At 41.7% G+C, this 27365-nt stretch overlaps 2 protein-coding genes across 5 annotated transcripts in view; one reads left to right on the top strand and one right to left on the bottom strand.

Moving 5' to 3' along the window:
• The first annotated feature begins 2 nt into the window (after nt 1–2).
• On the top strand, nt 3–17698 carry TMED5 (transmembrane p24 trafficking protein 5). 2 transcript variants are annotated; one of them, XM_066622841.1, is made up of 5 exons: nt 3–257; nt 5293–5390; nt 6831–7011; nt 8626–8736; nt 17624–17698. In XM_066622841.1, exons 1-5 carry the CDS (start codon nt 21–23, stop codon nt 17627–17629), a joined length of 633 nt encoding a protein of 210 aa, XP_066478938.1. In that variant the 5' UTR covers nt 3–20; the 3' UTR covers nt 17630–17698. The 2 variants fall into 2 exon arrangements, with proteins under 2 accessions (XP_066478938.1, XP_066478937.1); XM_066622840.1 differs by lacking the exon at nt 17624–17698 and having other exon boundaries at nt 8626–10862.
• Nucleotides 17520–27365, bottom strand: part of MTF2 (metal response element binding transcription factor 2) — a 27556-nt gene continuing 17710 nt past the window's right edge. The window contains exons 11-16 of one of the 3 annotated variants that reach the window (XM_066622839.1): nt 27161–27331; nt 24163–24280; nt 23953–24011; nt 23740–23844; nt 22260–22510; nt 17520–20009 (exon numbers count right to left, since the gene is read on the bottom strand). In XM_066622839.1, coding sequence (XP_066478936.1) covers nt 19966–20009; nt 22260–22510; nt 23740–23844; nt 23953–24011; nt 24163–24280; nt 27161–27331 — 748 coding nt within the window. In that variant the 3' untranslated portion in view covers nt 17520–19965. Of the gene's footprint in view, nt 22511–23739; nt 23845–23952; nt 24012–24162; nt 24281–27160; nt 27332–27365 lie in introns of all 3 variants that reach the window. The other 2 variants (XM_066622837.1, XM_066622838.1) reach the window with 2 other exon arrangements.

Raw genomic sequence — 27365 nt, 5'->3', positions numbered from 1 at the left:
CAGGCAGCGCCCGGCGTGGGATGGAAGCGGCGTGTTCGTCCGTGCTGAGGCTGGCTGTTCGCGGGCTCTCCCGCCTCCGGGGCTTGGGGATGGGGCCGGAACTCTGCTGGCTGCTGCTGCTGCTGCTCCCTCCGCCGGGCGCCTCGGGCTTCGCCATCGCCCCGGACAGCGACTTCACTTTCACGCTGCCCCCCGGCCGCAAGGAGTGCTTCTTCCAGCCCATGCAGAGCGACGCCTCGCTGGAGATCGAGTACCAGGTCGGGGGGTGGGGGGAGGCTCAAAGGCTGCCCGCTGGCTGGCTGGCTGGGCGGGAGTGGGTGCCCTGCAGGGTCTCACCTCCTCGGCTTGACAGGAGGGAAAGGGGGGACTCCCAAGTGGCTGTCAGCCCAGCCCTGTGCCTCTCTACTCAGAAGCAAGCCCATCAAAGTCAATGGGGCTTACTCCCGGGAAAGTGTGGACAGGGCTGCAGCCTCAGAGCCCAAGCCCATGCATGTCTAACTCAACCCATCAAAGTCGATGGGGCTTACTTCCAGGAAAGTGTGGATAGGATTGCAGCCTCAGAGCCCAAGCCCACGTCTACTCAGAAGCAAGCCCCATCAATGTCAATGGGGCTTACTCCCAGGAAAGTGTGGATAGGATTGCAGCCAGTCAATGGGACTACAGGATTGTAGTCAATGGGGCTTACTCCCAGGAAAACAAGGCTAGGATTTCAGCCTCATTCTGTATATTCAAGGGTCCGAGTATGCATTGAGCACAGTGGCTTCCAAACTTTTTGGCAACAGGACCCACTTTTTTAAACAGCACTTGTGCCCTGGCACACACATTCTCTCACAGATATATTGAGAGGGGGGGTGGGATGCACACAACATCCTGCATGTATCTAACCATCAGGTTAGGGAGAATTGTAGCCTGTCACTTTCCTAATATATTCACAGATTGTTTTAGCATACCCTTATGTTTTGTCTCCATATTTTGTTTTTGTTCTGTAGATCAATAGAGAAAGTTGTGCCAAGGGTTAGGAAGAGTCATGGCCAGATGCCAGATCTTCTCTGGCCCTGAGAAGTAATTTTTTTTGTTAAGATATGGGAGGAGCACCACTTAAAAAGGGAATGGCACACCAGTATCACTATCCCAGATTTGTCCCTACCTGGCCTTCTGCGCTGCAGGAGCAGCATTTAGTTGGGAACCAGCCTAAGCTGCAAGGGAAGGGCCCCTGTTGTGATAAGTGCATAGAAAAGAATGATCGTTTGTTTTGTCAAAAATGCCTCCTACCCCACTTTGCTTTGGGTTTAGCATAGGAGCACCAAACTGAACGTTTAGAATTCAGATAGTACATTTTCCTCTAGCTTGAGGTGAGTGACAGGTCATGTTTACTTTACAGAGCAAACAGGTTTGCCAGTTATCAGGAAAGTCTGTGTCAAACTGGCTTTAAGACTTGGATCTGACAAGTCTAGTCAATAGAGATGATTTGGATTAGTTAAAGCCACGTAAGCCAAAGATACTGAAACTGTTATGGACCAAGAAAACTTGTGAGAATAAGGCAGAAGTGAGCAGTGTGTTTTTAGCTGCATGAAACTAAGTAGCACAGACCAGTTGGTTGAACATGTTGCTATTATTATGCAATACCATTTTGTAGTTATGCTGTGTGAACTTAGGAAAAAAAATTGAATTAATATGCTGCCCAATTCTATGTATGTGTAAAGTCCTTATTAGTACATGTATCAAAATTCTTATTTACTTTATCATGATACTTTTCTAGACTTTTTTTTTTTGCAATTATGAAAGCTAAAAGCAATAAATGAAAAGTGGTGTTCAAGTTAGTCGAAAGATTTGCTAATTAAGGGCCCAATCCTATCCAATTTTCCAGCACCAGTGCAGCTGCAATGCAGCCCTAAGGTAAGGGAACAGATGTTCCCATACCTCAAGGAGGCCTCTGTGACTGCTGCCCCACCACAAGATGCAGTGCATGCCCCATTGGCACAGTTGCAGTTGGGGGGGGCAGTCACAGAGTCCACCTCAAGCTAAGGGAATGTTTGTTTCCATACCTTAGAGCTGTATTGCCCTTAAGTCAGTGCTGGAAAGTTGGTTAGGATTGCGCCCTAAATTAAAGAAAAACAGATAATTAAATAAGGGGAAGCCAGCCCTGTTTCACCAAGAATTTTCTCTGTAGCCTGCCTGCAAGACCACCCCCCCACAAAAATATCTGAGATTTTCAGCCCTCCCCAGTGCCCAGTTCATTGTAAATTTTTATATTTTAGGCATACCACTTTCAGGACTTACCTAGCTTTTGCAAGTCTAAAAACAAATTAAAATTGACCTTACCAGCTGAAGCCTCTGTTTTATTCTTTGGGGGGGGGGGGGAAGCTGCTTTCTGGAGCATTTGTTTAGCTGCACTTTCATCATATTGGGGCCATGCAGCTAGCCTTGCATTTCCCTATGCCCAACTTGACCAGGAGCCAAGGCACCTTTGCTTACTCATGAGTAAATGTGACCATGTGGCTTGCTTTCACTTTCCATAGGGCTTAATACATTCGTTTGCTTGGAGGGAGGGACTTCCTTCTTGGGTGTTTTTGGGGGGGCTGCTTTCATTGGATAGGGACCATTCTGGTGTCGTTGGATTCCTCTCAGCCGGCCCTTTCCGACTGACTAAGGCAAGTTTACCTACTTGTGAGTAAAAGCGCAATATGGCTCAGTTTAACTCAGTTTAAAAGCGCAATAGGGCTCCATGCATTTTTTGGTTTCGTTTTTTGGCCATAACTTTTGATGGAGATATTTCACTCAGGTTTTTTTCATTGCATTCTGCATGAAATTCTGCATCCAACGGTATATAGCATGATGGGGTTATTCGTAATCTCTGTGATGTTAGCAATGTTGGTTCACTTGTGGTGTCACCTCCCCAAGGCTGGTACCTGGGGCGGACCACCCCCCCACCCCTCGCTAGCTATGCCATTGATGCTGCTGTTGGTCCCTTCACACCCCTAAGCTTCTGAAGCTGAGGGGAGTGCAGCTTTCACTCATATTCGGAGGCTTTGTATAGTATCAAGCTTTCCTTGACAACAGGGGTGCCAGACTGCATTCCTGTCACTAAGTGACAAACAACTGTGTAGGGCAGAGATGTCAAACATAAGGCCCAGGAGCCAGATGTGGACTGCAGAAGCTTTTTATCTGGATCTCAGGCTCTTAGCTGCTGAGCAATGCTGAAGTGTCACTGCTGAAAGAGCTCTCATGTATCTTGAAATATGATCAAGATTTGTGTATTTTCTCTTCTGTCTAATGAGTTTCTACACGAGAACAGAGTGATTATTCCTGGTTTTGACCTGTTTAATGACATCACTTCTGACCCTCTGCAGGAATCATGAATGCTATTCGGTATAGGATCTGCTTCAGGTATCCATAGAACATATCCCTGTGGATATGGAAGGAGGTGTCACGAGAAGTGATATGATGACTAGGAACAAAGAACAGTTTTTTTTCCTTTTTAAGGGAATTGGGTTGGTTATGGGGATAAGGGTCAGCTGCATCACATTCTTGTAGCCTTAGTATGCTATAAGAGTTAGCTGTTGTCCTTTTCTGCTTGCTAAGGTCTGTGCTCCTGGAAAACAATCTATCCTAACAGGAATTCAGATTAGAATTAAATAAGTTTTAAGTTATGGGCAAAATATTTTCCTGTTAAGCTCACCTTCTCTGGACAAACTCTTTTTAATAAAATTTGCTTTATTAGTCTTGTGATGTGCAGCGCAATGCTATCTTGCACTGGAACAGGCAGGGCAGGAGGCTTGCACTGCAACCAAAGCGAAATAGGGTGCTAAAGTGTCTCAGTCGAAGGTAAGGGGAAACTCTTCCCCTTACCTCCGGGTAATCCACTGCAGCCCCTATGGGTCTCCTCAGACATGCGCCACCTCCTGAGGTAGCAGAAGTCCAAGGAGAGCAGAGCGGCTTGCAGTCACTCTGCGCTGCTTGGAAATGGGAGTTGGGATCCAGCATAACTGCCAACTCCCAGCCCCCACTCCCTGCCTGCCTGCCTGCCTGCTCCCGGGACCACCCTCTCTCGCCCCAGAATGCCTCCCTAAAGCCTTGCATTGACCAAGCTCAGCCAATGCAAGGCTCCCTCCCCATGTCGATAGGGAGGCTGGATTCAGCCTCCATGCACTGGCCCAGCTGACTTTCGAGGAGGTGCAAACATGCCTTACAGCACGTTTGCGACCCTCTTGGGCCGGCGCAAGGGACTTGCACCCTCAGTCTCTGAATTGGGAAGAGTGTTCTGGGGATAGCTTGGTGGTGGGTCCACTGGCTGGTCAGGGCCTAGGAGAGGGGGGTAAAGGGGGTAATTTGTGCCCAAGCCCATGGTCAGAAAGGGAGCCCAGGAGCCCAAGGAAGGGGCCCAGAAATTTCCTGGGATCTGACATTTCCCAATATCACCCAGACTCACTGCCCACATGGGATGCTGGGGACAAATACCGTGGGCGCATGGCGGTGACTACTGTCACAAGCCATGCACACCAGATCCAGGAATGCATACATTCCTTAACAGTGTCACATCTGGGAGGAAACTGACTTGCTACAGTAGCTCTTTGGCTTGTGGCTCTGCTTAGCATAAAAGAGTGTATAGGAGCTTAGCTACATAGCTGCAGAAGTCAGTTTTGTTATAAGCAGGACACTTTCTATTCTAGTGTGAGCCTAAATACAATGCTACCAGTCCCCTGCAATGATTTTCTATATTTGAAAGATTTTAGACTTAGGAGTGTTTTTGGTTTTACTGTATCTAGCTGCTAATACTAATTACTAATTAGTAATACTAATTACTAATGCTAATTACTGTATCTAGCTGCTAATACCAGGCAGGCAGATAGACCTGCGCTCTGCATTGGGAAGACTGGTAGAACTGGGCTCCAAAGACTATTCTGGCTATTGCCACTTTCCCCCTGCCTTTTTTGCCCCCATTGCCACCCCCCCACTCTGTTTCACCCCCTCCCTCTTTGGGAAGGGGCCGAAAAGAAACTTTGTACCCCCTGATAAAATTTCTCTCAGATGGCCTGTGGCTGGTCATTTGGTATGCTTTGATAAGACCAGTAAGAGTGGTACTTGTATGTCCCACCTTTTTCACAGGGGCGGCTACTATAAATAGAATCTTGTATGACCTCAGCATCCCTCTGTATGTACATATGTACATTGTTTGTATGTAACTTCATGTGGATTTCGCCTCTCTTAGTCAAGACTTAATTCACTCTAGATATGAATTCCTTAGTATAAGATGTGCAAGTTGTAATTTCTGTCTGTTTGCTGTCTTTCCAGGTTTTAGATGGAGCAGGGTTTGATGTTGATTTTCACTTGGTATCACCCCAAGGTGAAACCCTAGTTTTTGAACAAAGAAAATCAGATGGCGTCCACACGTAAGTTTAAAACTGACCACATAACAAAGCCACTTGTTAAATCTTGTTTAGTACTCATATTATTGGTGGTGGTTATTTTTAAAAAGGTTAAACTAAGAATTTACCTTGTTAAATTGCAATTGGTGTGTATCTTTTTATTGTAGTATTATTCTTGGGCTTCCATCCTAACACACGTGTGTTACCACATATGAAGCAATATTTCCTTAGCAAGTGTGTTTTCCTTATAAATGTGTGTTAGGTCATGGTGCATCCCACCTCCCAACCTGGAAGACTGACTGACTGGTTGGCAACCTTCAGTCTCGAAAGACTATGGTATAAGCCTATAGCACCCAGTATTCCCAGGCAGTCTCCCATCCAAGTACTAACCAGGCCTGACCCTGCTTAGCTTCCAAGATCAGACGAGATCGGACATCTGAGACAGCCTGGTACAAACAGTGATTAGTCCAAAATGTGGATGACACCAATTGTGATCCTGGCCCCTGTGCTGCCTGGGGCCGGGTTCACAAAATGCTGCCCCCGTCTGACCTGGAGGCCTAAAAAGAGAAAACCGGAAGTGATGTTTTTAGACCTTCTGAGAGCTGGGCAGGCAGAAAAACAAATGTTTTTTGCTGAAAAGCAGAAGAGATATTTTTAGTCCTTCTGAAGGCCTGAAAAAGCCTTCTAAGGCCCTGTAAATGGATCTGAAGAAAACAAAATACAAACAAAAATGGATGGTGGGAGAGGGGGGTCATGGTGATCCCAGCCCTGGGCCATTTCCCCCCTAACCCCCCCAGGTAAACCAGTGGATTACACCCAAATCTATTCCTATGTAATCTAATCTCAGGGAGGGTGTTGAAGTTCTGGATCACTACCTGAGCATAGTTGAGGACTGGATTAGGGTTAACAAGCTGAAATTAAATCAGGACAAAATAGAGGGCCTCCTGGTTGGGAGATAATGACTCAGGTGCTGTGTTGTCAGCTAGTGCTGAATGAGGTTGCACTTCCTCTGCAAAAGCAGGTTTGCAGCTTGAGGATCTTTCTGGATTCTTCACTGCCCCTAGATCACCAGGTGACAGTGGTGGTTAGGGGGCCTTTACCCAGGTGAAGCTGGTTTGCCAGCTGCATCCATACTTGAGTTAGACAGACTTGATCATGGTGGTCCATGCCCTGACAACATCAAGAACTGAGTCTGCTGTGTTGGTTTTTTCAAGGGGTTTAAATATATTATTGGGATTTTTTAATGTCAAAGTTTATGTGATTTGTTTTTATAGCGTCTTTAATTACTGTATAATTGTAATCTGCTCTGGGCACTCTGTTGTTCAGGGGAAGAGAGGGTAAGATATACATCTTTTAAATAAATAATCAAAAGTATCTTCATGTTTGTGTGTATTTATAGTTGTATGATTATGAGACTGAATATTTATAGCCTGTATTTTAAAGCAATGCATCTTATGCTTACAGAGTGGAGACACAGGAGGGTGATTACATGTTCTGCTTTGACAATACATTTAGTACCCTATCAGAGAAGGTGATCTTCTTCGAATTGATCTTGGATAACATGGGAGATGATGAACAGCAAGAAGATTGGAAGAAGTACATTACTGGCACAGATCTTCTGGATATGAAATTAGAAGATATCCAAGTATGTATTTATCCAGTCTTGAACATATTTGGAGTCTTTGTGGCTGTCTACACTTACAATTCATTTGCTCTCTTTTTGTCACTGTCATCTGGCCAGGATTGCCCTGCAAGCAGGACATTGCTATGGTGGTAGCCATACAACTATCTCTGCTGGCTTGAAAGAAATAGGAAGTATAGCAGCCCCAGTATTAATATGGATCTGTCTTTCTATTAGCATGTTCTGAGTGACTAGCAAAAACAAAATTGCAAAAAGGATTTGAATGAAATCGGTATAAACTATAAAATTGAGGCCTGGCCCTTTCTGCTGCTGACAGTTGATGATGGTCACAGCTAGGATGGCAAGTGGTGGTCTGTTCTTGGTTCCTCCTGGTGCTACTGGCAATTAATGTACTGTTTGCTACTAGCTAGAAGATAAATGAATGGTAATCATAAGCAAGTGCTGCTTTTCACTTTAGGCGATTGCAACACCAGCTTTCTAAGTACATTGATGCCAGAGTACCTGACCTCTGCTTCTAAGTAGCACACCATATTTTGTATGCGTGTTTGTAAGCATGGTGTGAGAGCTGACCTGTAGTCCACAAAGAAAGAATTCCCTGGAGACAGAGAGAAGCAGAATTTGATCAGGAGCTAGCAGGGCTCTTAGTATATAAATGCAGAGGGCATGGGACTTGACCGGGGGGCGGGGGGCAAGGAATACTGAACAAGCTCTAAGGCAAGGCCATTCCAATTCACCCTGGAACATGCCTTGACTACAAGGGATCTCTTGCTAAACAAGACATACTCAAGGGAGAATAGTTCTGGAAGTACATAAAGGGCATGTAAGGAATGTTTTTAATCAAAATGAAGATGCATTCTCAAAGCATGTGAAAAACAAGGGAAGAGTTCCAGTCTTAATTCTGGAACTTCCCAATTCTCAGTCTTTGGAGTTGGGCAGAATGGCTTGTGGAAAGGAGATAGGGCTGGCCTATCAATAAGGCCAACTGAAACAGTTATCTCAGGCAGCATATTGACAGGGGTGCCACTTCTGTTCATTTCCTTGCCTCCACTGCTTGTTCTCCTACTTCCTGCATTGGAAAAGGTAGAGGGGGCAGAGCAGAAGTGCAGAGGAGAGTGGTGGATTAGAAAGTTGGAGAAGCAGAAGCTGGCACATCCCCTGGTAAGGGGGACAGCATTTGGCATGCTCAGCAGCAGACCTCCGTAGACGAGATGGGGCAAAAGCCCCAGGCCTTGGTTGCTAGCCTCTCTCCGAGGCTCCCGCTGGGGGCGGAAACTCTGCTTCCGGTTTTCCAGAAGCAGTTTAAAGTGTTGGGGAACCTCACAGAGGTTTTCCTGACACAGCTGGAAGTCATGCGAGGCTCCATGAGCCTCAGGTGAGCAGGAGCGGTGGTGACAGCCCGGGGGGGGGCACCATCATGGACCTTTGCCTCAGGCACAGGGCTGGGGAGGTCTACTGCTAGGAATATTACATCCTGTGCCAGGAGATCTTGGGCTGGCCCTGAAAGGCAGGATGTAGCAGGGCCCAACACGACAACCATATGAATATTTTGCAGTGATACTGGTCTTTTTTATGTACCTCTTGAAAGTCTTATTTTAAAACTGTTTTGTTCTTAACTAGGAATCTGTCAACAATGTCAAGTCCAGGCTAAGCAAAAGTATTCAGATCCAGACCCTGCTCAGAGCATTTGAAGCTCGTGATAGAAACATACAAGAAAGCAACTTTAACAGGGTAAACTTTTGGTCCATGATCAACCTTGGAATAATGGTTGTGGTGTCAGCTGTTCAGGTTTACATGCTAAAACATCTTTTTGAAGATAAAAGGAAAACTCGAACTTAACACCCCCAGTGTGATAAGAGCAATGAGGAGGGGAAAAATTGCAATGTAGTGCTACAGAAAAGAGATGGATGTTACTTCCCAACTTGAAAAGGCAATACTTAACATTCATTCACATGTGACTTTTTTTTAACAGGAACAGAATACTTTTTCCTTGCTCCATCCAAGAAATTGGAATGGTTCAGTTTTTATACTTGTTGCTTAATACTTGACTTGAATTTTCAAGGCTGGATATATTGCACAAAATATTGAAGCAACTTCAGATTTTTAACATTTGTCATGCTTGTGTATACATGATGTCTTAACCACTGTCAGCCTAAACGTAAGATTTAAAAGAAAATAGCAAAAAAAATCATGAATTCCTGAAGTTATGGATCCAAGTTGTGCATTCTGTATTTAAGTATACCTTACTTGGCTCTCTCAGTTAAGGGATATTTGTTGTGGGCAAGCTATACTGTTGTTGCTCATTTAATAAGTTTCATTGGGTATCAGTGAAGACTTGTGTCCTGCTCGCCCTAATAATGATGTGGTTGATACTTAAAATGTACTGCTTCCAAATCCTGTGTCTATCTTCCAGGTGTGTGGATGAAATAGCCCTAGACAGGTTCATTAATGACTTAATACTGGCATCTCTATGCTGTGCATAACAGGATTGCCTTTGGTACACAGTAACAACCACAACAGTCTACGCTAGGATCGAGAACTTTGGGGGAGTTAACATACCAAATCAATATAAGTTGGCTTTTTTTTTGGGGGGGGGGTAATTGATCCTTATACTATGCTGCAAAAATATGGTCTCTAGTACTGAGAGGTGTACATTGGATAAGACCATTTTCAGTTATGAACTGAAACCAAAACTTTGATACATTTTTAACCCCACAAGTGCCTGGGCATACCTTGGCCACCCCAATTTTGAGGCTAGGGGGACAGTTATATGTGTTGTAGGTAGACAAGTTATTAGCAACTTCATGCTTTTGGCAACAGGTTAAAAGCAACACCCAGGCCCTCCTATTCACACAAGGTTGGGGGTTGTTCCCAGTAGTTGCAGATTCCCCTTTCTGCTATTGCCCCCTATATTCTATCCTGTGGTGTCCAAGAGGTTCCCCACCCCAAAGGATCAGATTGTTGAGGGAGGCAGGGCTGCAAAGGGAAGAAGGTGAGAAAGCCCTGTTCTGTGAGTGGAACTCTGCTCACAGCAGTCAGAATTGAAGCCTCTGTCATTTGGACACGTCTATCGTGTGTTAAGGCAGGTTTTCTATTAAAATGCTCTCCCTACACTGTTCCACAAGGTATATGCTTGAATCACTGGACCCTAGGCAGTGACCCCTCAACTTGAGTCATAGTGCACAGCTGTTACAACTGAACCCACAAAAAATTTAGGGCACAATTGTAACCCATTTTCCAGCTCTGACATAAGGACAATGCAGCTCCCAGGTAAGGGAACAAACATTGCCTTACTTTGAGGAGGCCTCCATGATTACCCCCCAACTGCAAGCTGGAGCACATGCCCCACAAGCATAGCTATGCCAGTGCTGGAAAGTTGGTTAGGATTGCACCCTTAGTCTTTCAAGTTAAGTCACAAGGCATTTTAAGAAACATCAAGTGTAGCAAAACACACTCAAGCCTTCCTCCTCCCCTTAACTGCCCCTGCCTCCTGGAACCTATCCTCCCACCCTTTCTGCTGGCATGCTGTCCTTTAGCATGCCTGCTTACTACTGGCTCATCCCAGGGTCTTCTGCATGATGTGGAAGTGACAGAAAAAAAAGGAAACCAGAACACATACACAGTATTGGGACTCATGTCATTTTGAGCCCCAACTCTCTTTTCACTAGTCAAGTCTGTGACTTGAGTCAAAACAAATCATGAAAAACAGTGTTTTCTTGAGTAGAGTCGTTTAGAATCAAGTGCCTATTCCTGGGATATCCTGTTAACTGTAGTTTTCTGACCATGGAGAAAATTGAGACACAATGCCCCATGTGCAAAGCCACAATATTCGGGGGGGGGGGGGAGCCAATATCAGCTGCTTGCATTTCTATAACAAATATGCTATGTGGAAGTAGAAAGTATCTGCATATTAATCTTTGTGACAAATGACAGGCTGACAAAGGTGCTAATTGAAATTGAATCAGCTTTAAAAACTGGTATTTAATAATATTCCTGTCTGCCAGACTATAGGCATGAACCAATGTGTATGGTTTTATAATCCTAAAATTTCAAAAAACACACCAAATAACTGTGCTTATGACATTTTGCTAGAATGACTGTCTTCTCATATTTGCTTTTAGATTAAAATTTCACTGGAAGAACCTAATGCTTGTTTTTAAGATACCTCATAGTATGGGTAAGATACCCATATTCAAATGTATGGGTATAGTATAGATACCCCAGACTGGCAAGGGAGAGAGAGTGTGTTCAGCAGGTATCATGTTTTTAAAAACTGGTCACTTGTGTTTAATAAAGCGGCCCAAGTTAAACCCAAGCCACAAGCTGGTGCCTTCCTTGGGGGGGTGCAAGGGTAAATAAAATGCCAAATGCAGGGGAGTGGCAGGTGTCTTGTCTTGTGTAGTCCCTGAGGCATCTAGTGGGCAAACGTGAGATACAGGAAGATGGACCAGCTGGGCCCTGGGCCTGATCCAGCAGGGCTCTTCTTATGGGTTTCTTGTCATTAACATTTCTGTATGATTTGAGGACCTACAATGAGCTCTTCAGCATAATCCTTTGCATGTCAGCTTAGAAGTCTCATTGGATACAGCGGACTTACTCTGCGTTAAATGTATAAGATTGCAGCCCTTAGTTGAAAAATACAAGCAAAGAAGTGTTCCCAAATTTGTCACTTAAATAAGAGCACAAACAGGCTGACAAGATTCTAAGAATATATACTGAGAAGCAAGTCCCATTAAACTCAGTGTGATTTACTTCCTAGTAAGTATGCCTAGGATACTTTGACTAAAGTAGTGAACCAATGTTCACTATAATGCTGTGCATATTCGTTGTGGACAAAGTAATAGCACATATTCTCTATAGGTTTGTTTGGTGAATGTAAGCACCATGGCAACAACTGACTTGGATATGTTCCAAACTTATTCTGAACATGTGTAGAATTGCAATCAATGTTTAGATTTCACTGTTTGTGCTTTTCACACAAAAAGATTGCTTAAAACTCTCTACAGTGCATGCTTCAAGCAGTGGTGGTGAAGAACTTCTGAGGCCCTTCATCCCATTTCCAAATAGCTAAGTGTTTCATAACAGTGTAACCAACAGTAGAACAATCTCCCACAAGGAAAACAGCATGTAGTTTTGGCTGAATTCTTTTCCTCTGAATTAGCAGATATCCTTCAGTACTATGAATGCAAGCCTTTTTTTTTTTTAAAGCATTAGAAAAGTGGTATTCATCCAAATAATCAAGGGCTAAATTAGAGTTGAAAGACACTTTAAGAATGCTACAACAATAGTATTACAGATCAGAAGTCAGAAAAACTGATTTCCTATTTCTTATATATGTGCAAGTATTTTACAAGCATATTAGCTTGAGTAATGGGGCTGGTTAATTCATTATTTCAGCTGACTTGCTAGCCACTTCTGTGTCTACCATCCTATACCCACATGAACTTTTCACATTTTGAATGGTGGAATATCTGGGCTGTTCTAAATAAATTGTACTGCTGGCCCACAGGTGTCAGTTATGAGGCAGTACAATGGGACTCCTAGCCAAGCCTCCTGCAAGCCCCACAAACAACCATGCACTAAACACCAGAGCTGAAAGCAGAAAACTGATTTAGCCTCAGTTTTTGTACCTAAGCTCAAGAAATAATCTAAATCTTAAGAAGGCTGAACAACCCTGTCCATTGTGAACAAACATATGCGATTGCTGAGGATTGGATTCTCACTTCAATGTATAGTAATTGCAAAAAACACCCAACTATTTAAATGTGTTTACCATTAAACTTGGGTATCAGAATGTGAATAAACCCTTAATTGTAGCACCATAAATACATGTTGTAAAACCTCCTTACCAGAAAGCTGTGACTAAAGCTACAGTCCTAAGCACACTTATTTGAAAGTCCCATTGAGCTCAGAGGGACTACTTCTGAGTAAACCTGTTTAGGACTATGTTGTATGTCTACCTCTGCTGTTAGGCTACTACTGTACTAACTGGTTGATCTTACCATGGCATAGTTTTTGTATCCAGCAAAAATACTCAAGACTATACACACAGCTTAATAAACCTATCAGGCAAGATTACCTTGTATAGTGCTTATAGATACATTGTATGGTGTGGTTTAACAGTGGTGGGGAATGAAACCTGTGCGACTTTGCAAGTTAAATTGTAATGAATGACCTAACACTGCTGTGAAATAGAGAAACCTCAGATTAAAGAATTCTTAACTTATGTTTGTATATTTTGTTAATTACAGCAACACATGTACAACATTCTAACATGTACTTTCTTCTTTAGCAAACGGCATATCTGCCATTGCTAATAGGATCCACCACTAAAGCAAGCAGACTGGTTTTCTATTAGCACACAGTACAAATATGAAAGTAGTGATTACACAAGAATGTGGAAACTACAGTCATGCCAAGGCAGTGTGTACTGTCAGTGTGCCCTAGAGTTACAAGTATCTAGTTAATTTTAGCAAGCTAAAAAGCAAACAAGTTCTCAGAAATACATATACAGTACCTGCTTTGTAAGTAAGATAGGTACATTTTCCCCTTTAGTTAATGTCCAATTACTGATGATTCAAAAAAATTGGGAGAATGCCAATAAAAACTTTGTTGTTTACTGTCAACCTTCTCCCTCTAAACTGGGAGAACTAGGCTCAAATTCTTGCTTGATGGAATGTTGCTTAATTGAGTACTTTGTTTACCTGCCAGCTCCCAGTCACTTTGAAATGGGAACACAGCTGTTAAAGGAACAAGACAAACATAGAGGGCATTTCAGCAAGTAGAAATGCTATGGAGAATAAAGTTCAGATGTAGAGCTAAAGAATGGTTTAGCATTACAAGAATGAGCCACAACAAATGTTCAACTTATGTACTTCAATTGCCTTATATGTTCATGCAAAGGAGAAGTTCCATTTTTATTTTTGAACTAGCCACAGTATCCCACTATGGTGAAATCAGGAAACTGTGGTTTGTTAACAAATCATGGTTAACTAGTCACTGTTCTGATTTCAGAATTACAGGATATTAGTTAGTATAAAAACAAGTGAAAGCTTTCTCTCTTCCTCCATGGACACAAGCCTGAGGCTTGCTGTGGCTTGTTCTTGAGGTGCTGAACTATCTAATGGCTTGTTCTTGAGGTGCTTGTGGCTTGTTCTTGAGGTGCTGAAAGATCTAATACTCTTGTTTATTATTTAATGTTGGGTTTTCTTTCCAAGCAAGTATCACAACAAATTTTAACTTCCTTGTTCTATAGATCCTACCTCAGTTAATTGACTAAGGGCCCAATCCTATCCAATTTTCCAACCCCGGTGCAACTACAATGCAGCCCCATAGTAAGGGGACAAATGTTCCCATACCTTAAGGAGGCCTCTGTGACTGCTGCCCCACTACAAGATGCAGTGCATGCCCCATTAGCACAGTTGCACCAGCACTGGAAAATTGGATAGGACTGGGCCCTAACTTAGCTCTCAAATAGCAATGGAGATAAACAGTTTTTTCAAGTAGACCACAGTACTTCAGATACAGTAAGGTTTACCACTGAATACATTTACACGCCAAAAGAAAGGTTCCTCACACACAATCATGATTTTGAATCATGGGGGGGGGGGCTACCTGTTAAAGAGTTTACTACCTAATTATTTAGCAGAATTAGATACATCTCTTTATAATATTTGCAACCATACAATTGCTAGCTTTCCTAAGGCTGACACACAGCATAAGTCACAGGGAGAAATGAGACCAGAGGCAATTTACAACACAGCATTAGGTTGCACTAATATTCTCAAACAAAAACAGCCAAATCCTCTACATTCACTTAACATCATTCAGTAGTAGACAAAACATCAGAGCAGTGATTACATATGGTATAAATATGCCACCCTTAATACAAGGTTAAAGATGTTTTCAGGAATAGTCAACTTTTTCTAGTCAAGAAAAAACATTTTAGTGTATATAAAATACTATAAAGTTGTGAATGACAAGAGATTATTAAAAATTACACAAACCTGTGCGAACTTTGGTTCTAGCCTAACTCCCAAGTGGGTGCTTTTGTCAGTATGGTATTCCTGTATCATAGTTATTTTTCAGTCTTCTGTTATCCAGCCATTTCCTTCTGCCTCTATTTTCAATCTCTATTCACACAAAAGTCGAACACCTTGCATCTCCCAAGTGAGTCAGCTCACACTAAGGATCATGGATCTAGGCTAAACCTGAAACTGTTTTTGCCATTTCTGTCTTCAAATACTTTACATTTCTAAACATGTTTTGCCAATTCAAGAACAGACCCTCTAAGGCAGTGTTTCTCAAACTGTGGGTCAGGATCCACCTGGTGGGTCATGAGCCAATTACAGGTGAATCCCCATTCATTTCAATATTTTATTTTTAAAATATTAGACTTGATGGTAGGTGACTATATTTGGTGAAATGTTACAGACCTGTACTTTTAACAAACTACTATGTATATTCTTTTAACGATGATAGTCAATGGGACTTACTTCTGGCTAAGTGTGGGTAGGACTGCAGCCTAGAATTGTTAAAAAGTTTTCCTGCATGATGTCACTTCTGGTCACAACATCACTTCCGGTGGGTCCTGACAATTCTCATTCTAAAAAGTGGGTCCTGGTGCTAAATATGTGAGAACCACTGCTCTAAGGCATTCTCTCCCTCCCATTTTGGTTTCATAGTAGCCAAATAGTTTATCCCTCTAGAACAGGGGTCTCCAAAGCTTGGCCCGGGGACCAGATGTGGCCCACAACAAGCCTCTATCTGGCCCACAGCAAGCCTCTGGTCTCCAGCAAGCCTCTGACCCACTCAACTGAATCTGACCAGAGCTGTGATCCAGTTGCACCTGGAGGGTGTTCTGAGGATTAGGGAGGCCACGCACCTCTCCTCAGAATGCCTTTTGAAGGTCCAAAAAACATCACTTCATAGTGTTCCTGAAAAACCAAAAGTCACATTTTGGGGGCATCTGAAGGCCTTGGCTCTGATGTATTTATTTAAATTTTATATTAAAAATTATTTTTCCGGCCCTTGACACCATGTCAGGTATTTGATGTGGCCTTCCAGCCTAAAAGTTTGAACTAGAGTAAGTGCTCTAGAACAAGTGCAATGGCCCAAAGACAAAGGATAGCAAGCTGCCCAACAGCCATAAGCATCGACTTTTGGCTATTTCTGCCATGTTTGTCAGAAGATTGCTATTTTCAGTGTTGGCACAGAGCCACAGCATATGGATGTTTAAAACTGAAAAGTAAACAATGCTGGTAAACTATTAGGCAAAGCTAAGAGCATTCGTATATCTTTCAATATCCCATTTAAGAGAAACACACAAGTATATTAACTTTGGAGAAACATTTGGAAACTGTTGGAGAAATACACAAGTATATTAATTTCATATATCTGTTAGTTACAAAAGGAAGTCTGACTTGATCTGCCGTGTCACACTAGGCTGATCCAATTAACCTGGCTTTAACTGGAACAGATGTAGATAGCATCGTTGCAGATGAACGAACTTATTTCAGTACAACTGTACCAGTATTATAATTTGAGATTCTTAACATGACAGCCAGAAAGCTAATAAAATAAAATAGCCTGGATTTGGTGGTGGTGCTTGAAATCTGTTCATACATTCGTTAATGAATTTTCAGTTGCACAATGCAAAATGTCAGTGTACTAGTTTTCTTAAAGACATAACAAAAATATGCAACATGCCCGTTAAATTAGTCTCCTTGTCAGAGGACTGGAAGATAACCAATGTAACATCAATATTTAAAGAAAGAATCCAGGATGAGGGAATCAGGCTAAGGGAATCCAGGGTGAGGGCACAATCCTAAACAGGTCTACTCAGAAGTAAGTCCTATTGCGTTCAATGGGATTTACTCCCAGGAAAGTGAGGTTAGGATTGCAGCCACAGGCTGGTCAGCTTAATGTTTGTTCCAGATCAACTGGTGAAAAGCACATTAAAGATAAAATTATAAAGCAACTAGAAGTACAAGACTTGCTGAAGAGCATCAGCATAGTTTCTGCAAAAGAAAATCCTGCCTTACTACCCTTTTAGAGTTTCTCAAGAATATCAGCAGGCACGTGGACAAAGGCAATCCAGTTGATATACTTGGATTCTGTCCATGTTGTTTTTTTATTAAATGCCCCTCACCAAAGACTCTTGAGTAAACTTGATAACATGATTAGAGGACTGAAGCACATTCCTTATGCAAAAAAGACTGCAATGTTTGGTTCTTCGATTGGAAAGAAGCAATTATGGGCAGATATGGTTGACAGCACAAGGCAGCCAGCATGGACTGCACTGCATCTGATCAAGCTTAGGAACAGTATTGGTATCAGCGAGGGTCCGAGAACAGATCCCTCATGGATACTAAGGCCCCACATGTATTCACTGAAGGAACAGTTGTAGGAAGGTGCAAAAAGAATTATACTAAATACTTTGGATTTTTTTTCTTTATGACAATAAAGGTTAAATAAATAAACACACACCACTTTGGATTTTGCTTTATGCCCAATTTGGATGGTTCCTGTGTTGCAATTTTGATTCACTGTTTAGTCATTATGCATTTATTTCAAAGAAAAAATTATATTGATTGCAACATTTTCATTTACATTTCAGAATTGAAATTTACAGAGCTGAAATCCTTCACAAGGGGACAAATTGGCCTGCTACATTTAATCCAAATAGATGTTGAAGTTTTTACATACAAATTGTCTCAAAAAATGTATACACACTTTAATGAGCTCTAATGCATACATACTTCATTGAAGAAAACCTGCAACATTCAAAGAGAAGCAATGGAAGAGATGTGTAGAACCATTCCAGCACATGCACTGGTGGACAACTGCCAAGGTAGATGTCCCTCAATTATGGCTGTGGTGTATAGCAGAACATTTTGAGCACTTGAACTAACTAGCTCAAGCAATTGCCTCTGTGTACACCATATGCAGTGTGTGTGAATTACAGTATGTATGAATTATAGCATAATTTGACACTATAGAATAGGTGTACATTTTCTTGAGACACCCCCCCTTTTTGTGTTTGTGTGTAAGTAAAACTAATATACAGAGTTACTAAGAAAATGTAATACTTTGGGGCTAGTATAATATAAGGGCCAAGTCAAAGAAAAGCTAATACAGGCATAGAGATGAAGAATGGTTTGAGATGTTTGGGTTGAACTAGCTATTGGGAAAACATCTGGAATAAGCAATCTAGGAATAAGCAAACACACATAAATATAAATGAATCACATCACAAACAAATTAACTTTGATAGGGAGGAATGGATACCTTAGTAACAATGGAATAAAAATTGATTTATTGATTTAAAGAACACGTCAAAAGCTCTAAGGACAGAGAAAACAGCCCATGATCAATGTTTTCTGTTTTCATAGTTCCAAGAATCACACTAATTAGAAAAAAAAGCAGCAGCAGAATTAGCAGCTTTCATTCATGTGCCTCACTGACATCTCAGGACTATCAGTCACATTGTTCCTTGCCTGACCTCCCCTTCCATCCCCAAACAGATTAGAAGCTATCTTCATATAAGGAAGAAAAGGCTCCAGGTACTTTAGAGCAGGGGTGTCCAAAGTTTTTGGCAGGAGGGCCACATTGTCTCTCTGACACTGTGTCAGGGGTTGGGGAAAAAAAAAGAATTTACATTTAAAATTTGAATAAATTTACATAAGTTTACATAAATGAATATATTAAAGATGAACTTACATGAATGAATGAAGGTCTTGCAATAGCTCAAAGCCTATAAAAGGCCTTGCACAAAGCAAGGCTGGGCTTTCCTTTGCTGCTGCTGCTGCTACTGCATCACAGACATGAAACAACAAGCAGTGGAGGGAGCCTTCATCCCACAGCTCACACGAGAGGTCAAACAGTTGCCCTCACACTGAGAGCAGTTGCCTCGGGCCAGTGTGGGCTCCAACAATCTCTGGAGGGCCAGAGGCTCATTGGAGACTGGGGTTCCCTGAGGGCAGCATTGAGAGGCCTAGAGGGCCGCAAGTGGCCCCAGGGCCGGGGGTTTGGGCACCCCTGCTTTAGAGTCAACCAATAAAAGGGAACAAAAGCCAAATGAAAAAGCCATCCATCCAAAGCTGCATTCAGAGTGCATTGGAGGCACCTTGCTTCATTAAAGCTCTCTCCGAACAGGCAATTCAGTTTAGTAAACTTATAGAGGCTGTTGCCTAAGCATGCTTACCTGCAAGAAAGTTTTAAACAAGTCAGTAGGAGTTCTGATTAAACAAGTTTAGGATTTGGATGCTAGCAAATATGTTTAGGATTGAGGCTAAGTACAGTTTCTAAAAGCCCACTCCAAACAAGGTTTACTCAGAAATCCCACCTGATTCAGTTTAAAAGGAAAAATTCTTAAATTAGTATGGCAGTTGCATCTATAGTTTATTATTTATTCAATTTATATCCCACTTCTCACCTTTGTTCAGACCTGGGTAACAAACAAAAATAGAACACAGCTTAAAAATACACACATTTAATGTTGATTTTTTTAAAAATTCTAGAAAACAGTTTCAGCAATACAAACATGTCAACCACCATGATAAAATGAAAACAATAAAATGTTCACAATTAGATCAGTTGATAGTTTTAATCAAGTTCTCTCCCCAGTTAGATTCCAATTGCTATCTTGTATGGAAGCCCTACTGCAAATACTGCTGGTGTTCAGTGTGAACAACAAGGATCCTGGAAAAGAAAAGGATAAAAGAACAACCCAAAAGCTGGTTAATGTGAACAACATTACTTGTCAACTACACTTTGCGTTATCCCAAAAGACAAACATTCAAAAAGTAACCTGTGTATTAACAAAATATTGCAGCAGCTATAGGCAAGGCAACTTTAACTTAATAGTTGAGACTATGTGAAAGGAAAGAGACCCACATTTTTAGTGAAGGCAGAACAGAAGTAGAATTACCATTTTTGTAAAGCTCGTTAGTTTTCTGGTCAACCACAAGCACAGGGCAACATTTTTCTTACGTTTCCTTTGGCTATATAAAGGTGACAAAAGAATTATTTTGTTGAAGATCATAACAGTATTTTCTTGCTTAAAAAGTAAAATAAGTAGTGGAATAATCTTACAACTCCTTTAATTACTACAAAATTATTTAATGCCATATTTTATTTTGTTGGCAAACTCATGTCTGTCAGCAAAAATATTGACAGTAAAATGAGAAACCATCAAAATAGAATAGTTGTGTTGACTCTTTGGCAAAACAAAAATTACAACAAAATTCAAACCAGCTAATAAAGAAAATACACCTAGATCTGGCAAAAAACTTATTTTACAAGTAAAATAAAGTTGTCAATTTAAAACTTGATTTATATTTATAAAGAACAGAAGAGGTAATATTGTAATAAAAGCAGTATTGTTACTTCAAGTGGCAACATAACTGTTTTGTTGACCCTGTGCAATGAAACACTTTGTTCCAACTTTGTTTTGTCAAACATGATGACATAACATTACATACAAAAGAATTGTTTGAGAAACTTCTGCCAACATTTTTTTTTTTAATAACTGGGAGACAATTTACAATCAATGTGTCAGAAAACCTTAGAAGTTTGCTTCTAAGCAGAGATCATGTTCAAATTTTCAAGTCCTGATTTGTGTCTCAATCAGCTAACTTCTGCAACAAAACCCAAGACTGCAATACTGTGAACAGTTAGGCTGCCTATCAAAGATGTTTCAGCAGCCTGGTCCAGTACAAATCCAATGTTTCCAGATCTCTTAACCACAGCCAAGAAAGCAGCAGAATGCACTCCCTACCTACTACCTACAAATTCCCCCCTCCCTCTCAAGTTAGGCTACAGTGTCTAGCCTCCATCCACTTAACAATGCATGGTGACAATTCAATGTGCCTAGCCAGCATAGATGCCACTCCTCCTTCTGCACACAATCTGAAAAGCAGATAGAGCAGAGGAGAAATTGGAAAGTTGCTCTAGCCCACCATACTCCTCTCTTCCACTTACTCTTCTGTTTCATCTTTCTCCTCCATTTCAAATCCAGCATGAAGACAGAGGAAAGGCTATCTGCTCCTATTGGCAGAGTGCATCAAATTGTGGTGCACTACAAGATGAGGAGGAACAGCATTTGGCATCCCATTTCAAGAGCTTAGGGATCTTAGGATATCCCTGTTAAAATTTAGTACTCCATCACAACTAATGCTAATAAGAGAGAGCCTGCTCACGGAAGATGGGAAGGGAGCATACAAGTCTGCACAGCATTCCAAATTTCTTAATAGTAAGAAGATTTGTACATTACTATCTGCACTGGGACCCTGTGTACAGGGTTGCAGCCTAAAATCATTGTCTAAAAAGGCATAGGACATTAATGACTGCACTCACTGCCAGATCGCACTGCACTCATTTGACACATATTCTGTAGTATGTGGCAAGCAACAGCACCCAATAAAGCCTGAGAAGAAATGCTGCTGTGTAAATACTGCAATTATTCCTGATAAAAGAATTATGGGATATATAGTCAAAAGCTGCCCAATCCCATAATTTATATTGCATAGGTCACAATCACACATATATACACATGCACACGTATGTGTATATACACACATGCAAAGAATATATTAAAAAGACAACAAAGTCTAGTCACAGAGCAATTTACAGGCTCAATATATATTTTTTACACTTTGCTTGAAAGAAGATTTCAATATTTTACAGTCCTCAGTAGGAATTATATACACTGCACCTTATGAAAATCTAGGGTTGTCTAAGTAGAAATACACTCTTGCAAACATTTGGGTAAGAAAAGATTAAGAATCTTCCTAAATATTTTTCCTAGCTACAGAAAATATTCCCTAATCACAAAAAAATGTATTCATGGAATGTACTCTAGACAAGCCCCTCTTGAATTCATGCACTTTTAAAACAATTGAAACCCCCAGTTCCCACCCTAAAAACCAATCTAAATCCTCATCTTAAAAAAATGTAGGAATCCCTACCTTATTTTAAAAATGGCAGAGTTTTACCAAAATGTATGTTTTCTTAAGAAGCAAGTGTTAAGGCTAACTTGGTTTCCATTTTTAGAAACATCAAAAAAGTTTCCTTCAGCACTCCTGATTTATAAACTGTGCCTATAAATAGAGAAAGGCAATGCAGCAAACACACTGTTCAGTCCTACAGTCAGGAAGCTGTTGCTCCTTCCCACTCCACAAGATACTGCACCTTTCCATCAAGAGTAACCCGACGCGCCAAAACACGGTATTTTTCACCACAAGCTATCCTACCTGCTGCACCAAAATAACTGGTAATAGAGTTCTTCAGATGATTAAGTTGTAACTCCTGATCTGCTAAGTTATTTAAAATCTCAGTATTGAGTTCATCATACTGATAATCATCTTTGCCTTCATCTTCTTTGACAATTTCTGAATTCTGAGTCTGGAGCGCTTTTCGTGGAAGGCGCCCTCTTCTCCTTAAGTGTGGTATCGCAGCTGGCCAAGTTCTTCCTGTACGTGTCCTTTTCCTGGAGTCAGATAAACTATAGAATACAGAAAATACTAAGTTTTAGAGTATAAGCTAACAATGCATAGTAGCAGTGTCATAAAATTCAGGACACTATGCCACCACAACAGGAATACACAGGCACTGCTGAATCCACCACAACACTACTGCACACAAGCAGCTGGACACAGAGCTCAATGGGGCAATTCAACAATACAGCAAACTAACAGTATTTCAAGCACAATAGGGTCAGTTGTGTGAGTGCAAGCCACAGTATAAGCGCCTCTGTTCACCAATGCTTTTCTATCAGATTAGCTGCATATCATTTTAAAAGCTATTGAGTAGATTTTTGCTTCTTGGTTTGTCAAGCATTTGAAACAAATGCCACAGAACCTATGAAGCACACATACCCACACACTTGAAAACAGCTCATTGTATTAGACCTCTGGGACATAATTCCAACTAAATCTTTTAGGGTTAGGATTAAGTTGAAAGGGCCACGGGATATTAAAAGCTATAATCCTCATTTACATTAATATCACGGAGCATTACAAGATCTAGAAAAGCAAGAACAATGCAACATCAAGATTCCTTAGGCTACAAAGCTAGACATTTTCTATATAGCAGGGGTGCCCAAACCCCAGCCCAGGGGCCACTTGCGGCCCTCAGGAACTCCCAATCCAGCCTGTGGGGAGCCTCCAGTCTCCAATGAGCCCCTGGCCCTCCGGAGATTTGCTGGAGCCCATGCTGACCCGACGCAACTGCTCAGCATGAGGGTGACTGTTCAACCTCTCACATGAGCTGTGCAACAAGGGCTACTTGCTGTTTGAATCTGTGATGCAGTAGCAGCAGCGAAGGAAACACCTGCCTTGCTTTGTGCAAGGTCTTTTATAGGCCTTGAGCTATTGCAAAACCTTCATTCATTCATATAAGTTCCATCTCTAACATATTCATTTATGTAAATTTATTCAAATTTTATTCCCAGCCCCCGCTACAGTGTCAGAGAGATGACGCGGCCCTCCTGCCAAAAAGTTTGGACAGCCCTGCTATATAGGAAGCCCTACTGGACCAAATGGAACATTACTTTTGAATACTCATGCACAGGAATAGAATTATTAGCTGGAAGAAAGTCCCATGGAAAGAAATAGAATTTCCAAGTAATATTTTTCAGTTTATTAAGCTTATTAGTCCCTTAAATTGCAACCTAGATTTTTACATCTGCATGCACGCACATGCAGAGACTGAACAGATAAAAACGCAGCGTACCTGTAATGCTTGGGAATACTGGTTGAGGTAGTTTCTTTTGTACTGATAGCACCTGTGGACTCCACATCTGAGGTATTGGATGAATGTGCAGTTCCATCAGATCTTCTGAGCCATTTTTTAGTTGTCATGTGATCAAAGAAAATCAAACATTAAAAATTGTATCCAACACTAGCCAACCAATAAGGCAGCTTATAGTAGGTTTTCCCTACTTACCCAAGTGTGCTAGGTAAATCCAAAGTAGGGACTTCTTGCACTTCAACAGGTTCTTTTTCCTAAATCAGGAGAGGGGAAGAAAAAAAGACTAATCAGAAATTGAGGATTTCTTGGATACTAAAATTTTCCATTAGAATATAAAACAGTATTTCTTTAAAATATAGTAGCAATTTCTAGGTCAAATTAACAATAAATGTAAATGCCACTTACCAAAAGAGATGGTTCAGACATTTTTTGAATCATTTTTCTGGTGTATGGCCCAGGTGGACGACCTACAGTTTTTTTCTTCCCCTTTCTTTCAACACCATTAGCGATATTGGTGACTTCCCTGGAAGAAAGCCCACAAAATATTTATTTTTATTAAAAAGAGACATAATTGTTATTTGCCATTAATTTTTTGTTCACTCTGAGTTATAAGCATGTTTATGTTTATCCCTCTGAATGACTAGCAGCTGAACCTGCCGGCATATACTAATGTATAAGTAAAAAAAATCATGCCAACAGATTGACCCGAAAACCTGGGTTGACTTATACACATGTCAATGCAGTGGATGAGACAGGAGCTTCTGGGAAGCTTAGCAGTGAGGGGTGGGAATGGGCTGAGAAGCAGGACACAGAGGGTGGAGAAAAAAGGAGTAATTTTACTTAGTAGTAATTATGGTATTCAGAGGCAGCCATTTTAACTTCCTCTCCAAACAGGAAGAGAAGTGAAGGTGCTTATGGGAATTGTAGTCTTTGTGAGGGTTGCTGCTGTGGAAGTGCAGCACTGTATTCCTCACAAAGCCTCCTCACAACTCCCATAAGCCCCTTCATCTCCCTTCCTGTTCGGAGAAGAATATAAAAAGCCAGCAAGGGCTCAACACTTCCACTGAAATCAAGCAAGCCTCGTTATCTTCACAGGATCACACCTGACCCTTCTGCAGCCTTGTTCCACTTCGCAAATGTCTGCCAGAGGTCTGGTTTTTAAAACACCAGGATGCAATCCTCATTTCCATCTGAAACAAAGTCCCAGGCTACAATTCAGTGTGCCATTACTTAAGAACACCACCCATGGAAAGCAGTGGGCCAACTTCTGAGTAAGTCAGGTTGCAACTAAGTGCAGCTGCACTTGCTCACATTCATTCCTTGTTGTTTTTCTCTCCACTGTGGTCATTCCCAGTTAGGTGTTATACGTTATAAGTAGAGCCTCTAGCTTAATACACCAGACACCTTAAAAGAAGGATTTGATTAACAGTTCTACTAGTATGCTGTTTACAGTGCATTTAAAGTTAATGCATAAAAAGGTATCTTATGATCTTTTACTATATTTTTAATAAATTAGAGACCAAACTGTTCTTAGGAAACAATTACTAGTAAGTTATTTTTCAGGATTGGACCTCAGGTAAAATTTAATCCCAACTTATCAGAGGGTCATAGAAAATTCCATGAATTTTGGCTCAAAACCTGCCCTCAACTTATCTGTGAAATCAACTTATAGGCAAGTGTCTGCGGTGAATATGGAAGCGGTTTCTGCCTCTGTGTTAGGGTCTGCAAGCTTCTGCCTCTACATCAGGGTCTAGCACAGGGGTGACAAACTTGTTTCATACTGTGGGCCGAATAGCTTCACTGCTTAGCAGTCCCCCTCACCACACCAACAACCAAGGAGTCAAAGACATCTGGTTCCAAGTCTTATTCTTTCAAGCCAAATACATTCAAAACTGATAAAGTACAACTTGGAAATAAAACTATTCAAGCAACTCTAGAAATGTTTTAACATCTGGAGTGCTTTTAAATGTATTTACTGCATGGAATAGGCAAGAAAAGGTTAACTATTCTAGGAAGGATGAGAGGAGTACAATCGTGCTTTGTACTTTTCAGGTGAAAATGGCCAAAGAAGCTAGCACGCATCTTATAATGCCCCTTTGCCTCGTCTGACCAATGGCATAAGCAAGACAACACTTTGTCAGCTGCCAGGAAGACATGAGTGCTTGCATTTATCCAGGCACTTCATGGAAGTATAGGTGGTGGGGGCAAGCCAAATCAGGGTGAGACGCAACAAGCCAGAACTTGATTATCTTCTACAGAAGGGGTCTACAAACCCCAACCCGGGGGCCAGATATGGCCTGCAGTGAGCCTCTATCTGGCCCGCAGCCAGCCTCTGATCCCCTAGAGCAGGGGTGCTCAAACCCCGGCCCTGGGGCCACTTGCGGCCCTCGAGGCCTCTCAATGCGGCCCTCAGGGAGCCCCCAGTCTCCAATGAGCCTCTGGCCCTCCTGAGATTTGTTGGAGCCCACACTGGCCCGATGCAACTGCTCTCAGCATGATGACCAAATGTTCGACCGTTCACATGAGCTGTGGTATGATTACATTATTGCTTGCTGTTTCACATCTGTGATGCAGCAGTGGCAGCAAAGGAAAGGCAAGCCTTGCTTTGTGCAAGGCCTTTTATAGGCCTTGAGCTATTGCAAGACCTTCACTCATTCATATAAGTTCATCTTTAATAAATTCATTTATGTAAACTTATGTAAATTTATTCAAATTTTAAATTTAAATTAATTCTCCCCCCCGGCCCCCGACACAGTGTCAGAGAGACGATGTGGCCCCCCTGCCAAAAACTTTGGACACCCCTGCCCAAGAGCAGTGATTTTCAACCTTTTTTTATCTCTCGGCACACTGACAAAGTACTAAAATTGTCAAGGCATATCAGTCTTGACAATTGACAAGGCACACTGTACTGCCAGCAGGGGGCTCACATTCCCAACTGGCCCAACTAATAAATAACACCCCCCCCCCAACTCCAACAGCACACCTACAGACCATTTGTGACACACCAGTGTGCCATGGCACAATGGTTGAAAATGGCTGCCCTGGAGCCTCTGGCCCAGCTGACCTAACATAACCAGAGCTGTGCTTGTGGGGTGGGGGAATGCGGGTCCATTTAAATGTGTGCTTTATTTCTTGGGCAGTGTTGGTGCTTGGATTGGACATTTGAGCCCATTCATTTATTCATTCATCAAAGTTCCATCTCTAATGCATTTATTTAAATTTTATATTTAATTTTTCCCCCCGGCCCTCGACACTGTGCCAGGTATTTGATGCAGCCCTTCAGTTGAAAAGCTTGGAAACCCCTGTTCTATTGCACCAATCCTGACTTGTTAAATAAACCATGCTTTGTATAATGTGTAAACCAGCCTCACATAAAGTAAATCACATTATAGTTTTGATTTACCTCTGATCAGGCACAGGTTTTGATGACTTTCTGCCTTTAATTTTGAACTCATGTGAAGTTCCCTCAGGCTCTTTCTCAGCTTTCAAAGCAGCATTAGGTGGGCAAGGAGGAACACGAATTCTCAAGCCAAACAAATGCTTTTTCTTCTTTATCTCCTTTCCAGACATAAACCTAAATGATTAAAAATAGAATGTTAGGTGTGGAT

Source organism: Tiliqua scincoides, chromosome 4, assembly GCF_035046505.1.
Source record: "Tiliqua scincoides isolate rTilSci1 chromosome 4, rTilSci1.hap2, whole genome shotgun sequence".
NCBI lineage: Eukaryota > Metazoa > Chordata > Lepidosauria > Squamata > Scincidae > Tiliqua > Tiliqua scincoides.
This window is presented reverse-complemented; position numbering and strand designations above follow the sequence as displayed.